Source organism: Myxocyprinus asiaticus, chromosome 49 (genome assembly GCF_019703515.2).
Source record: "Myxocyprinus asiaticus isolate MX2 ecotype Aquarium Trade chromosome 49, UBuf_Myxa_2, whole genome shotgun sequence".
NCBI lineage: Eukaryota > Metazoa > Chordata > Actinopteri > Cypriniformes > Catostomidae > Myxocyprinus > Myxocyprinus asiaticus.
In genome coordinates, this window is record NC_059392.1 from 4,430,745 (window position 1) to 4,445,352 (window position 14,608).

The 14,608-nt window shown below is 38.7% G+C and overlaps 1 protein-coding gene across 1 annotated transcript; it reads right to left on the bottom strand.

Annotated features, from left to right (window-relative positions):
- Nucleotides 1–1,505: 1,505 nt before the first annotated feature.
- On the bottom strand, nucleotides 1,506–6,858 carry LOC127438317 (vesicle transport protein USE1). The gene is made up of 8 exons (XM_051693826.1): nucleotides 6,710–6,858; nucleotides 6,371–6,420; nucleotides 6,124–6,202; nucleotides 5,728–5,880; nucleotides 5,112–5,127; nucleotides 4,985–5,015; nucleotides 4,734–4,896; nucleotides 1,506–4,259 (listed from the first exon to the last, which is right to left on the bottom strand). Exons 1-8 carry the CDS (start codon nucleotides 6,809–6,811, stop codon nucleotides 4,077–4,079), a joined length of 777 nt encoding a protein of 258 aa, XP_051549786.1. The 5' UTR covers nucleotides 6,812–6,858; the 3' UTR covers nucleotides 1,506–4,076.
- Between the last annotated feature and the right edge of the window lie 7,750 nt (nucleotides 6,859–14,608).

A 14,608-nucleotide genomic window follows, 5' to 3' on the forward strand; every position in this document is an offset into this window, starting at 1 on the left:
TGAGTGACTCCAGCAGGTCTCCTAAGCAAACAAATTGGCCTGGTTGCTAGGGAGGGTAGAGACACATGGGGTAACCTCCTCGTGGTCATGATTAGTGGTTCTCGCTCTCAATGGGGCGCGTAGTAAGTTGTGCGTGGATCGCGGAGAGCAGCATGAGCCTCCACATGCTGCGAGTCTCCGCGGTGTCATGCACAACGAGTCACGTGATAAGATGTGCAGATTGACGGTCTCAGAAGCGGAGGCAACTGAGACTTGTCCTCCGCCACCCGGATTGAGGCGAGTAACCGCGCCACCATGAGGACTTAGTAAGTAGTGGGAATTGGGCATTCCAAATATGAAGAAAAGGGGATAAAAAAATAAATAAAATGAAAATAAAGGTTCTTATTCTTTGCAGCACCTTAGGTTCAGAACCCTGTTCTTTTTAAGATCCAATGGCTATATGGTCCTTTGGAGAGTCAATGAATAGCTTCCCCAAAAAAGAAACTTCTGTAATTATTTACTCACCCCCATGTTGTTCCAAACCCTTTCATTTTTCCACTGAGCACAAAAGGAGATATTTTGAAGAATATGAACACTGCTCTAGTCCAACCAACGAAAGCATATAGTGACCAGGGCATTCAAGCAGGAACACCGCTGGTCAAATTGATGCCCCATGACCGTCAGATGGAGGGGAACGTGGTGTGAAAGTGAGAGTTTTCTTTAAGAAAAGCAAAAGTTGAGGAGGAACGTTCGCACTCAATCACCATGCGCTACACGGACAGGTTTAACTGCTGCCCACCTTCTCCATGTGCCTTCCCGAGAATGTCGACGGGGCAGAAAACGGTGGAGAATGCCATGACTGCCCCAACCCCCCCGGGCATGAAACCCCGGTAAGCCTGTGCGTTACTACGGTCCTGCGCATGCATGCTCCAGTCACTGACTGTACGAAAAGAGAATCCCAAAGCAGTCGTAGTGCGCATGAATCAAACGCGTTTGTATTTGCTCACCAGAGGTGTAATTTACAGGTGGGACATGTACCTACAAATTTTCTCCCCACCACTTTTTGAAATAGCTTTCGTCAGGTAAGTTTCTAATGCAGAAGAAACCTCTCCAGTTCTTGAGCAAGAGTTTCCATTTCGTTCATGTGTGTTAGAATAAGTACCGACCCGGTGCTAAAATTTGTTATTTGTAATATTATGGTTCGTGCTCGTTGCGGCTGTTATTAGTGACCTTGAATGACAGTGGGCGGTGATGTTCTCTCGTGCATGCAGATGTGCACTCTCCTCGCTCCGCTGTTGTGCAGCTCGTGCTCTGTCCCCACCACTTTTTAAAACAAAGTGACGCCCATGTCGCCCGTGGTCAAAAGAGTATATAATTGAAAAGCAACACCTGTGGAACGCAGAAAAACGAAATATTCCCGGGCCCTAAAACACAAAACCAGGATTATGATAAATCAATCAAAATAAAAAGTTATGTGCTTCGCAAAACATTTTTGGTTCTAATTAGAGCGTTTTTTTTATTTATTATTATTATTATTTTATTTAGTTTTTCATGCTCAGAGTCTTATAACATGATACTTGTTAAACAATCAAAACGTATAAATCAGTCAAATTATTTAAAAATAATACACACTTCTGTATTTGTGAACAAAAACCAGTATATGGCTGTTCTGTGTTCAGGTGAATCAATCAAATGTGCGAATACAAAAAACGGGATAATGAATTACCATGTGTCAGGCTGCAGAAAACAGCTTTGAACAACCTTTTGAACATAGCAAACTAAAGCTCCACAGTTGAATAAACATACAAGAACCAAGCATATGATCCATGTGCAATACAGAAAACCGCAAGCACATATATAACTTAGTCATACGCCAGCTAAATATAGGACATTTACTCTTTTATCATAGCAGTCGCTCCTATTGGAGTTGCTTCCGATGAGCAAAAATCCTTCCTGATGCTTGCCAGAACACTTCCTTTGCCCAGATGATTGATACGAGCCTGGACAAGTTTGTTCGGAACTTAAGACGACTCGCAGGCATCGGGATAACAGCACGCTCCATTTAAATCGACGATTATTCGAGATATAGAAACCGATTAACCGCGAATCTGAAAGAAGCTGTCAGACATTTTTAGTGTCGAAAACTCAAAAATATTATTACATCAATAAGAATCCACCTAAATATTTTCAAAAATGTTGGGTGTATATTCCATGAAAACGCAGCAGCAAATGAAATCATAAATTAACTTATTACCATTTTAAAGCTACCTAATACTTACCGTTCATTTTAACAAACATTTTGTTTCGAGATTTAACTATTACGTTAAAGGAATATTCTGGGTTCAATACAAGTTAGGCTCAATCGACAGAATTTTGGCATAATGTTGATTAACAGTAAAAAATAATTCTCGTCCCTCCTTTTCTTAAAAAAAGAAGCAAAAGTGGGCCTGCGTAACTCAGCAAGTAAAGATGCTGACTACCACATCTGGAGTCACGAGTTCAAATCCAGGGCGTGCTGCGTGACTCCAGCCAGGTCTCCTAAGCAACCAAATTGGCCCGGTTGCTAGGGAGGGTAGAGTCACATGGGGTAACCTCCTCGTGGTCGCTATAATGTGGTTCGCTCTTGGTGGGGCGCGTGGTGAGATGTGCGTGAATGCTGCAGAGAATAGCGTGAAGTCTCCACACGCACTAGGTCTCCACGGTAACGTGCCCAACAAGCCATGTAATAAGATGTGCGGATTGACGGTTTCAGACGTGGAGGCAACTGAGATTCGTCCTCCGCCACCCGGATTGAGGCAAGTGATTACGCCACCACGAGGACTTAGAGCGCACTGGGGAGAAAATAAATAAATAAATCGAGGTTACAACTTAAAATGGCAATGATCGAATACACAATATTTTTGACCAGGGTACATTTTTGGAGGATTTAATAAAGCAGAAATGTGAATTTTATGATTTGATAAAAACACTTACATTAACTATTCTGTTAAAACACGTGTATTTGAGCCGAAATCGTCGTTTTTACGATCGTTTTAGAGTTTGCGGTGTTACTTTGTCATGGCAACGAAATTGTAAAATCTGATAAATTTACAAAGAAATGGTTAATAATCGATTTGATCACACTAAAATCATGTTAACACATATTTTTCTGTCTTGTTGCAATACATCTGAAATAGCGAGTATTTATTTTTTTTAATCCCCTTTTCTCCCAGTTTTGGAATGCCCAATTCCCACTACTTAGTAGGTCCTCGTGGTGGCGCGGTTACTCACCTCAATCCGGGTGGCGGAGGACAAGTCTCAGTTGCCTCTGCTTCTGAGACCGTCAATCCGCGCATCTTATCACGTGACTCGCTGTGCATGTCACCACGAAGACTCCCAGCATGTGGAGGCTCATGCTACTCTCCGCGATCCACGCACAACTTACCACACGCCCCACTGAGAGCGAGAACTACTAATCGCAACCACGAGGAGGTTACCCCATGTAACTCTACCCTCCCTAGCAACAGGGCCAATTTGGTTGCTTAGGAGACCTGGCTGGAGTTACTCAGCACGCCCTGGATTCTAACTTGTGACTCAAGGGGTGGTAGTCAGCGTCAATACTCGCTGCACTACCCAGGCCCCCAAAACAGTAAGTATTTTAACGTTTACGGATTGGCCACATTCACTTCCATCATAAGTGCCTCAATGCAACCCAGATTTGTGCATTTTTTATTTTTTTTAAAGGAGGGACGAGTCTAATTACATTTTTGTGGTAATCAACATTATGCCACAAATGCTGTCGATTGAGCTTAACTTGTGGTGAACCCAAAATGTTTCTTTATTTAGTATCAACTGTAATGTCGAAGACTGAACACGGGCAGATATGAATTGAGATTTCAGGATGTGTAGCATCACAATGCATCATTATGACATCACAATGGCACGCAGGTACAGTAACAATGTCAAATTCATGGGTAAAACTCGCTCTCAATCATCCCACCTGAGCTTGATTTAATTAAGTTTACTAGACAAAAAAAAAAAAAAAAAACTCTTGGCTAGCATCTATATGTAAACCTAATAGATAAATTAAATCTAGCTTGTTCTAATGATCTACAATATTATCTAAGTCTTGGGAAGAGTCTTATAAACAGGATCATGCTGATAAACGTGAATGAGACGACTATAAGCATCAGCCACAGGAACCAGTTGACGGATTTCTTGGCGTGCTGTTCCAGGCGCTCGGACTCCGTTTTCAGCTTCTCGAAGTTCACGTCGGCCTGACGCATGGACTGACTGAGGGTCTAAAGGCAAGAAAAAGAAACTATTAAACAGTCAGTCAACTCATTCCAAATAACATTCTAGTTTTTGTAATGATATTTTCAAAAAGCCATCATTAATATACAGTCTGACAGTTATGATGTCATGTACACTGCCTGGCCAAACCAAAAAAAAAGTTGCATTAAGAAATGTTTAAGAAGTGAGAATCTGCACACTGCATCAGTTATTGTTTAAAGAATTGTTGCCAGCAGAAACATGCTAATCACTGTAATAATGATCCAATCATAGTCTTAAGCATCTGCTTATTTAAATCCAAATGACGACTGTGTTTTTGAGCAGGCAGTGCAGTGTTGGGAAACTTTTAAGTAACCGTAATATGATGCTGCCCTCTAGTGGACACACAAGAACTCGTTACATAGTTTCTCCAAGATATATTAAACCTCTAACAAACTTATCTTTCAAGCTGCCACTTTAAATGTAAATAAAATCCACCAGACCTGGTTGTCTTGTTTAATAATGTTCTGGGCTGCGAGCGTGTTGTTTTTAAGGTTGCGAGCGAGGTTTAGCATGTCCTCAGCCAGTTTCTCCTGCAAATTTTGGTGGTGTTGAAGAATTGCGTCCAGCTCTGCTGCCGACTGCCGCTCGTCAACAGAAATACTCCTGAGAAAGGAAAAAGAAATGCCACTGATACAAGCCTGACATTCAATGCAAAATATAATGTGAGCGCTACTAATGCAAAAACACCTACTTTCTGTGTCTGAGATCAGTCTCAAACGCACCTGATTATGAAGAGCAAAGAAACAAAAATCAGTAATTCTACCTTTTGAAATTCAACGTATATAACTATATAAACTAAAACATGAAATAGAACTCACTGGAATTTGACGGCCCCTGTTAATATTAGGAAAGACAAGCGAGTCAGTAAAAATTCACATAGTAAATCTATTGAAAAAAAAATCAAATTTGTAATCACGAGGGCCTGAAAAGCTCAGCGAGTACTGATGCTTACAACCAACCCTGGAGTCACGAGTTCGAATCCATGGTGTGCTGAGTGACTCCAGACAGGTCTCCTAAGCAACCAAATTGGCCCGGTTGCTAGGGAGGGTAGAGTCACATGGGGTAACCTCCGCGTGGTCATGATTAGTGGTTCTCGCTCTCAATGGGGCATGTGGTAAGTTGTGCGTGGATCGCGGAAGGTAGCATGAGCCTCCACATGCTGTGGGTCTCCGCGGTGTCATGCACAACGAGTCACGTGATAAATGCGCGGATTGACGGTCTCAGAAGTTGAGGCAACTGAGACTTGTCCTCCGCCACCCGGATTGAGGTGAGTAACCGCGCCACCACGAGGACCTACTAAGTAGTGGGAATTGGGCATTCCAAATCACTTCTATTGGATGCCGCTAGATTATTCGATATCACAGACCCAAAATATGTTATGCATGCAAAATTTAAAAAGTGTGTTTGTAGTTTGAAGAGGTTAAAGAGTCGTACTGTGCTCATCAATTCTTTTCTCATCTCTCCCACACAGCGCGCTTTACTCTGTATGTGCACCGTTTTACTGGCTGGCGTTCTCTCGCTGGATATCGTTGGCGTTCGTCCAGGAGCCAGAAACTGATTGGCTAAGGACTTCTCTGCTGAGGATGGCTATAAATGACAAAAGAAAGGGGAAAAACAGCAGAATATTTGGTAACGTAAACATCAGGCATGCAGTTTTTCATCACGACTAGCTCGGATTATTCAGGCAAATATCTCCTTTTGTGTTCCAAGAAAATGAAGCCATATGGGTTTGGTGCGACATGAGGATGAGTAAATGATTACAGAATTTTGGGGTGAACTGTTCCTTTAATCACATTTATCGTGCAGTGAATATGTAATGCAATAACTGACCAGTTTTTCTGCTTCTAAAAGGCCTTTTAGGAAGTCCACTTTGCGAGTGTAGTCCGTTAATATTTCCGCTGTTGGTTTGCTGAGGGAATCAATAATAAATCAAGTTGCTGTGATTAGATTACGAGCAAAATGACGTCATGATTATGAACAATATAAATATAAATGATTTTATGTGTCTCTTCACTATTTAATGTCTAACTAATCATATATGTCAAATAATATTGCTTATAATTGTACATAAATGTACCTGGAATTTTTTTTAAGGGCCATGAGCATCTCTTCCAGAGCTCCAACATACTTAAAGAGAAAAATAATAAAATCGTTAAATATTATTTCATTAAAAAATATATATTGCATTAGGAATAAAACGATAAAGATCTGAGACAAGTTAAAAAATATTAACTGAATTTATTGTGCATATGTATCACACATTGTCATTAGAGTTTTGTTGACTGTAAGTAATTCGTCATAAAATGAAGCTGGTATTATTGCTTTTATTGTCTCCATGCAGACTGTTCTCTTAAGATATACACATTTACTGCGACGTGAAATCATTTATTGCAAATGTAATGTTGTTTTTATTTACCTTCTCTAGTCTCCATTCTGTCTCGCCTCTTTTCTCTGAAGCCAGAGACTCACAGCGGGATAATAATCGGACGAAATTGATCTCCAGTCTAGACGTGGCCATACTTGACACTCACGGCGGAAGTCGCACGATTTTTACGGACAACAAAGGCGGAAAAGACAAGAGAGGGGCAAATTAATAGTCCTTCTGGGTCACGCAAGTGCGTTTATTATTTATTTATTTTTAGAAATGTCTGCCAATATAAAAAACAGCAATAAACAAATAAAATAGAGTTAAATAATAATAATAATAATAATTATCACAAAATAAATAAATAAATAAATAAATAAATAAATAAATAAATAAAAACAACAACAGGTAATGGAAGCAAATATAAGAATGGCAAATTAAGAGTCCTTCTGGGTCACGCAAGTGCGTTTTTTAGAAATGTCTGCCAATATATATTTATATAAAAAAACAGCAATAAATAAATAAAATAGAGTTAAATAATAATAATAATAATTATCACAAAAAAAAACAAACAAAAAAACAAAAACAAAAAAATAACAGGTAATGGAAGCAAATATAAGAATGGCAAATTAAGAGTCCTTCTGGGTCACGCAAGTGCGTTTTTTATAAATGTATATTTATATAAAAATAGCAAAAACAATTATAAAATAAAGATAAAAAAATAATAATTAGCACAAAAAAAGTGGAAAAAAAAAGAGGAAAAAAAAGAGGGAAAAAAACTGTTAATGCAATCAAAGATAAGAATGTCAAATTAAGAGACCTTCTGGGTCACGCAAGTGCGTTTTCTTTCTTTCTTTCTTTCTTTTTTTTTTTTTTTTAGAAATATCTCCCAATGTATATTTATATAAAAAACAGCAATAAATAAATAAAATAGAGTTAAATAATAATAATAATAATAATAATTATCACAAAAAAAAAAAAAAAAAAAAAAAAAAAAAACAACAACAGGTAATGGAAGCAAATATAAGAATGGCAAATTAAGAGTCCTTCTGGGTCACGCAAGTGCGTTTTTTAGAAATGTCTGCCAATATATATTTATATAAAAAACAGCAATAAATAAATAAAATAGAGTTAAATAATAATAATAATAATTATCACAAAAAAAACAAACAAAAAAAAAACAAAAAAAAAAAACAGGTAATGGAAGCAAATATAAGAATAGCAAATTAAGAGTCCTTCTGGGTCACGCAAGTGCGTTTTTTAGAAATGTCTGCCAATATATATTTATACAAAAAAATAGCAATAAATATATAAAATAGAGTTAAAAAATAATAATAATAATTATCACAAAAAAAACAACAAAAAACAAAACAAAAACAACAACAGGTAATGGAAGCAAATATAAGAATGGCAAATTAAGAGTCCTTCTGGGTCACGCAAGTGCGTTTTTTTAGAAATGTCTGCCAATATATATTTATATAAAAAAAATAGCAAAAAAAAAATAAAATAAAGATAAAAAAAAAACAATAATTAGCACAAAAAAAAAAAAAGAAAAAAGAGGAAAAAAAACTGTGAATGCAAGCAAAGATAAGAATGGCAAATTAAGAGTCCTTCTGGGTCACGCAAGTGCAGTTTTTAGAATTTTTTTGAATAAATATCAAAAACAAAATTAGCAAATAAATCAATAAATAATTAGAAAAAAAAAAGAAGAAAAAAAGGAAACAATATAACTGGTAATGCATGCAACGAAAAGAAATGCAAATTAAAAGTCCCTTGTGACGATACAGTTATTATTAAAGATTTTCTCTAGGCTAAATGTATTGTAAATGGAAAAAAGGCCACGAATGAAAACAACAACAACTAATATTGGTGATTCACATTAGTATTCTGATCATTTATATAAATATACAAATTAAAAAAAAATCTACAAAACATGGAATAAAAAATAATTTAGATATTAAGATATAATAAAGATTCAATTCATTTCAATTCAATACGTTTTTATTATTAAAACATACTGTATAAAAGTATTTTAACAACACATGTTTGAGTACTTCATACTGTTAATTCGATATAAAACATAATTCGCTGGTATGTGTTAGTATTTAAAGGAATATTCCGGGTTCAATACAAGTTAAGCTCAATCGACAGCATTTGTGGCATAATTTAATTTCAAATTAACAAATTTACAGCTCAAATAATACAGAACTTTAAACAAAAGAAGTAATGTAAATGCTTTTATAAAATACTAAACTTCACATTTCTGCCTTTAAACCCTCCAAAAATGTACCCCATTCACTTCCATTGTAAGTGTCTCACTGTAACCCAGATTTGTGCTTTTTTTTTTTTTTAAGAAAAGGATGGACGATTTGAAATTAAATTATGCCTACAATGCTGTCGATTGAGCTTAACTTGTATTGAACCAGGAATATTCCACTATTCACTTACATAAACTCCCCATAAGAGTTTATGCTTTTAGTAATCTAATCTGAAAATAATACATTTTTGAGAATTTCAGAGAGGTTGTGTGCAGTTTTACAAAAGGAAAAAATGTGTGGGCAAGCCTGCGGCTGCAGTATGTCAGAATGTCCCGGAAGTTTAAAAAAAATATATATATATGAAGAAATATTGACAGGGTGGAAAATCTCAGTTAAACTATTGAGAAATTGAATGTGAAGTTCAAATGAGGTTTGCTTATAGTGTCATTATCTTTTAAAAGGTGGTTACAGCGACCTCTGGTGGTCAGATGTTTGTACTGCACCTACAGTCTGCTGCTGTCAATCACAGTTAGGGATAAATTATCATTCAGATTATTTATTTTCAGGGGCGTAGATTCTTCACACTGTAAAGAATGTCAGCATGTACTGCAGGCTACATTATCCCTTACATATTCTCCTTCTTATCCATTTGTCTAAGGAAAATGTCATTTACTTCGCTTATCTGGAGACCCTGAACTTTTCAATTGTACCAAAGGTTCTCTCACTCTTTCTGTAATTCATTAAAAGTAAAATAATATAAACACTTTTACTATGGTGCATGACTCATTATAACGTTTGCATTACATAATCAACTACATTTACAAGCTTGTTTAAGTGTGATCAAATTGCGCAGTAGCTCGACTAATAGAGTGTCGCATATATGATACAAAAGACGAGTCTTGTGGAGCATTCGAGTGGACACGTGAGCCCAAAGTGTCATAGAAGCACCACAAAAGACGTGGTTGCTTCAGAAATTGTTTTTCATCTCACATTTGCTTTTTCTGACACTATCGGTTAGGTTTAGGTTTAAGGTTTAGGGTAGGGAGGTCGGTTTTGTTGATTTAAATCTCGATAGAACATTAACCTTAAAAACCTTATCTGTTCGCGAGAACATTTCACTCGCTTTTAGCGCCACACAGTGGACGTTTCACTTCGGAAACTGCCCTGAGACGTGTAATGAACCACGTATTTTTATTTTGTACAAATGTTGCCACAGTCACGTTGCATGTGAGAAGGCACTCACGAAATGCGATGTCAGAGCACCCAGCCCCTTGAGACATGGAGAAAGATAAAAAAAATCTAAATAAGTTTTGAAGAAAGTTAGTAATGTTGTTGGTTTTAGGAACTGTCTTCTGAGGTCAGGCATTTAGAATAAAGTTTAGGACAAAAATTGTCCGTGTTTCTCACTTCGTGCTCATAGTTTTGAATGAGTACTTCAAATTCAGTCGGGGGGGGGGTCACATGCGGTGTAGTCGCACACAGATTTCAACATAACCGAACCTCAAATCAGATTCAGGGGACCTGGGTAGCTCAGCGAGTAAAGACACTGATTATCACCCCTGGAGTCATGAGTTTGAATCCAGGGCGTGCTGAGTGACTCCAGCTAGGTCTCCTAAGCAACCAATTGACCCGGATACTAGGGAGGCTGGAGTCACATGGTGTAACCTCCTCGCGGTCGCTATAATGTGGTTCTCGCTCTCGGTGGGGCACGTGGTGAGTTGTGCGTGGATGCCGCAGGGAAAAGAGTGAAGCCTCCACACGCGCTATGTCTCGCGGTAACGCGCTCAACAAGCCACGTAATAAGATGCAGCGATTGACGGTCTCAGATGCGGAGGCAACTGAGATTCGTCCTCCACCACCCAGATTGAGGCGAGTCACTACGCCACCACGAGGACTTAGAGCGCATTGGGAATTGGGCATTCCAAATTGGGGAGAAAAAGGGGAGAGAAAAAAAAAATCAGATCCGAAATTCCGCCTCTGCAGATGGTCGGAACGTGACACAGCTGCCGTGCGACATTTGAAACAACTGACCTCTAGTCTGTAATCTGTTGTTTGTCGGATGCAGTGAAAAGCCGGCTTCAGTCCAGTAAGATGAAAGAATACGTACTTTTCAAGTTTAAATATAATTGTAAGGAGTAAAAAGTACTATTTTTTTCTTTGGAAACGGAATTAAGTACAAGTACTCCCTTTAATTACACCCGAGTAAAGTACAAATCCCCAAAAATAATACTTAAGTACAATACTTAAGTATTTTTACTCAATTACTTTACACCCCTGATGGAAGTATAAGAGAGCAAATTCAAGAGAATTCATGATAGGGTCACTGCAAGTTCAACTCTGACTCAATATTAAAGCTCAGCCGTTTAAACAGCACTTCCTGAGAGATTCAGTGTAGAGTTCATACACTATTTTCCATAATAAAAGTTCAACAAGTCCACAGAATGAAGATCGCACAGCTTTCTCTCCTCTGTAAATTTAGATTATTCAATGTAATTTATTGAGATTTTATTGTGATCCTGTCATAACTGGATAGTTTTAGATTGTTAAATCAGATTTCCTTGTTTTCCTGTTGTTTAACAGAAACTTTTCTCCTGGGTGTCATGCTGAGGCTTTAAGCGATAAACTGGTGGTTTTAGGGCACAACACGACTTTACAGTGTGACTTTCATTTTGAAGCACTTTTTTGGTTTAGGCTGATCCAGCCAGATCCTCCAGTGAGGATAATGAGACGGTAGTGATCCACGATAATTTGAAGAAAACTTCTCTGATAAATATTCAGAGGGTGGTTGGGGCAGTTTGTTTATCAATCACATCATTATTGATGAATTAGGAATTGATTACTGTGTAAAGCCAGGCAAATTTCTAAATCTTAGCCAAGGTATCAGAATTTAAACCAGCAGTAAGTGTAGTTAAAATTATCATAACTTAAATCATGTCAGAAAAACTCCCAACAGTATCAGGACGACGAACTAGAACAGATTAAAAACACAAATGATGAAGAGGCGAGACTTATTTTTAATTAACATTTATATTAATGACTTTAACATAATTTGAAGAGTATTGCAAATGTTTTATATTTCTTGTCCAAAATTAGTCTGAGCAAAATGAACAATAGCAATGCACTGAAAAAAAACTTAATTCAATTGTGGACATTGATTCCACACAATGAAAATGAGTTTCTTTGATATTAAATTTAAATGTAGGCTCTACTCAAATACTTTGAGTAAGGAAAACCTAAATGAACTGAGTTAACCTAACTTAATTTCGATCTGTTCAAATAACTCAATTGAGCCTTGCAGCTTCTTGCTAGCTAGCAACAAACACATTAGCATATTATATACACTGATGATCAAAAACATTATGACCACTCACAGGTGAAGCAAATAACACTGATCATCTCCTAACAAGGCCACAAGTCAAGGTCTGGGTAGAATAGATGGTAAGCGAACAATCAGTTCTCGTAGTCAACGTGTTGAATGCAGGAGAAATGGGCAGGTGTAAAGACCTGAGTGACTTCGACAAGGGCCAAATTGTTTTTGCCAGACGACTGGGTCAGAGCATCTCTGAAACTGCAAGGCTTGTGGGGTGCTCCCGGTCAGCAGTGGTGAGTACCTACTGACAGTGGTCCGAGGAGGGACAAACCACAAACTGGCAACAGGGTGTTGGGCGCCCAAGGCTCAGTGATGCGCAAGGGAAACGAAGGATATCCCGTCTGGTCTGAACCGACAGAAGGTCTACTGTGGCACAAGTTACAAAAAAGTTTAATGATGGTTAGGGGAGGAATGTGTCACAACACACAGTGCAACGCACCCTGCTGCTTATGGGGCTGTGTAGCCGCAGACCGGTCTGAGTGCCCATGATGAACCGTCCACCATCAAAAGTGCCTACAATGGGCACATGTCATCTGATCTGGACAATGGAGCAGTGGAAGAAGGTCGCCTGGTCCAATGAGTCCAGTTTTCTTTTACACCACGTGGACGGTCGTGTACGTGTGTGTCATTTACCTGGAGAAGTGATTGCACCAGATTGCACTGTGGGAAGACAACAAGCCGGTGGAGGGAGTGTGATGCTCTGGGCAATGTTCTGCTGGGAAACCCTGGGTCCGGCCATTCATGTGGCCATCAATTTGACACGTCCCACCTACCTAAACATCGTTGCAGACCAGGTACACCCTTCATGGCAATGGTATTCCCTGATGGCAATGGCCTCTTTCAGCAGGATAATGCACTCTGCCACACTGCACACATTGTTCGGGAATGATTTGAGGAACATGATGAAGTGTTCACGGTGTTGCCCTGGCCTCCAAATTCCCCAGATCTCAATCCGATTGAGCATCTGTGGGATGTGCTGGATAAAAAAGTCCGACCCACAGCGGCTCCACCTGATAACTTACAGGACTTGAAGGATCTGCTGCTAATGTCTTGGTGCCAGATACCACAGGACACCTTCAGGGGTCTTGTAGAGTCCATGCCTCGGCAGGTCGGTGCTGTTTTGGCGGCACACAGAGGACCAACAGCATATTAGCAGGTGGTCATAATGTTTTGGCTCATCAGTGTATATCTTTTTGTACTGTATGACAAGTATGGTGCTGCTGAGAGTTTTCAGATCCTCAATAGGTCATTATACTGATGATCCCTCAGTATTTGCTACATAAGTAAAGCAATTCACACTTATTTTTTCAGTAGTAATGTACCCAACCCAGGGGTTGGGTACATTATACATGACTATATATTGCTCTGGGCCTCTTACTTATTAAAATAATACAGTTTCGAATTTGTTGTGGGCCCTCCTGGACCTTTGGGACCCTAGTATCGTTACCAACTTTCACCCCACTGGCTACAGCCCTGCACACATCAGGGACTTGCCGTCCATATAAGCAAGGTAAACAGTGCTTAACTAACAGAAGGGTGAAAAGAAAAATGACACTATGAAATATTTAAATATAATTGTTTATATAAACTACTGTTTTCATTCAAATTTGTCATCTGTCATCTCACTTGAGCAGCACAGACAGTTATTCATTTATTCACTTTGGCGCCACCCTCAGGTATAAGCATTTTATGTTATGCTTTCTCAGATTCCATGTAGAGGTCTGCACAGGCCTTAAAATGAAACCCGACGAGTACCCAAGTCCACCCTACCCGGCCCGAACGATACCGTCAGATTTTAAGCCCAAACCTGAAATCGCTCACTATCTTTATAATTTCCTCTCCTAGCAAGTACTGTTGCAATCGGCTGTATTTTATGTAAGCATATAGGCAACATTCGTAACCATATTGAAACAGTAAACATACAGTTTTAACAAGGTAGAGCAGCCCCGTAGTACACTAGAGCAGAAGGGGAAAAAAGCATTGACTTATCGTTTATTTGCTGAAACTTCACTTGGTGCAGAACAATCTGGAATAATATGAAACACTGCAACAGTCCCCTCTATGCATCCTGAACTTGTTTAGAATGTTGAATCTTTGTGACAACTGCACTAAAAACAATCTAGACGCAGCGAAAAGAATGAAACAGAGCGCAAGTTCTTTTTAACTTGACACGGTGTTTAAAATGTGCCAGTCCTGCAGGAGACACTGAAGACACAGCGAGACATGGCGCAACCATCAAAGACATTCATCCGGCATGTGTTTATATAGGAAAACAATGGGAAAACAGAACAGAGGCACGCAAAAACACGTTTGGTGTGAATG

Excerpts from the sequence above, each read along its gene's own strand:
- LOC127438317 (XM_051693826.1), bottom strand. The coding sequence starts at position 6,811 with ATGGCCACGTCTAGACTGGAGATCAATTTCGTCCGATTATTATCCCGC. Across the intron at positions 6,421-6,709 it reads CAGAATGGAGACTAGAGAAG|TATGTTGGAGCTCTGGAAGA; the intron begins GTAAATAAAAAC and ends TTTCTCTTTAAG. Across the intron at positions 5,881-6,123 it reads TTTTAGAAGCAGAAAAACTG|CCATCCTCAGCAGAGAAGTC; the intron begins GTCAGTTATTGC and ends TGTCATTTATAG.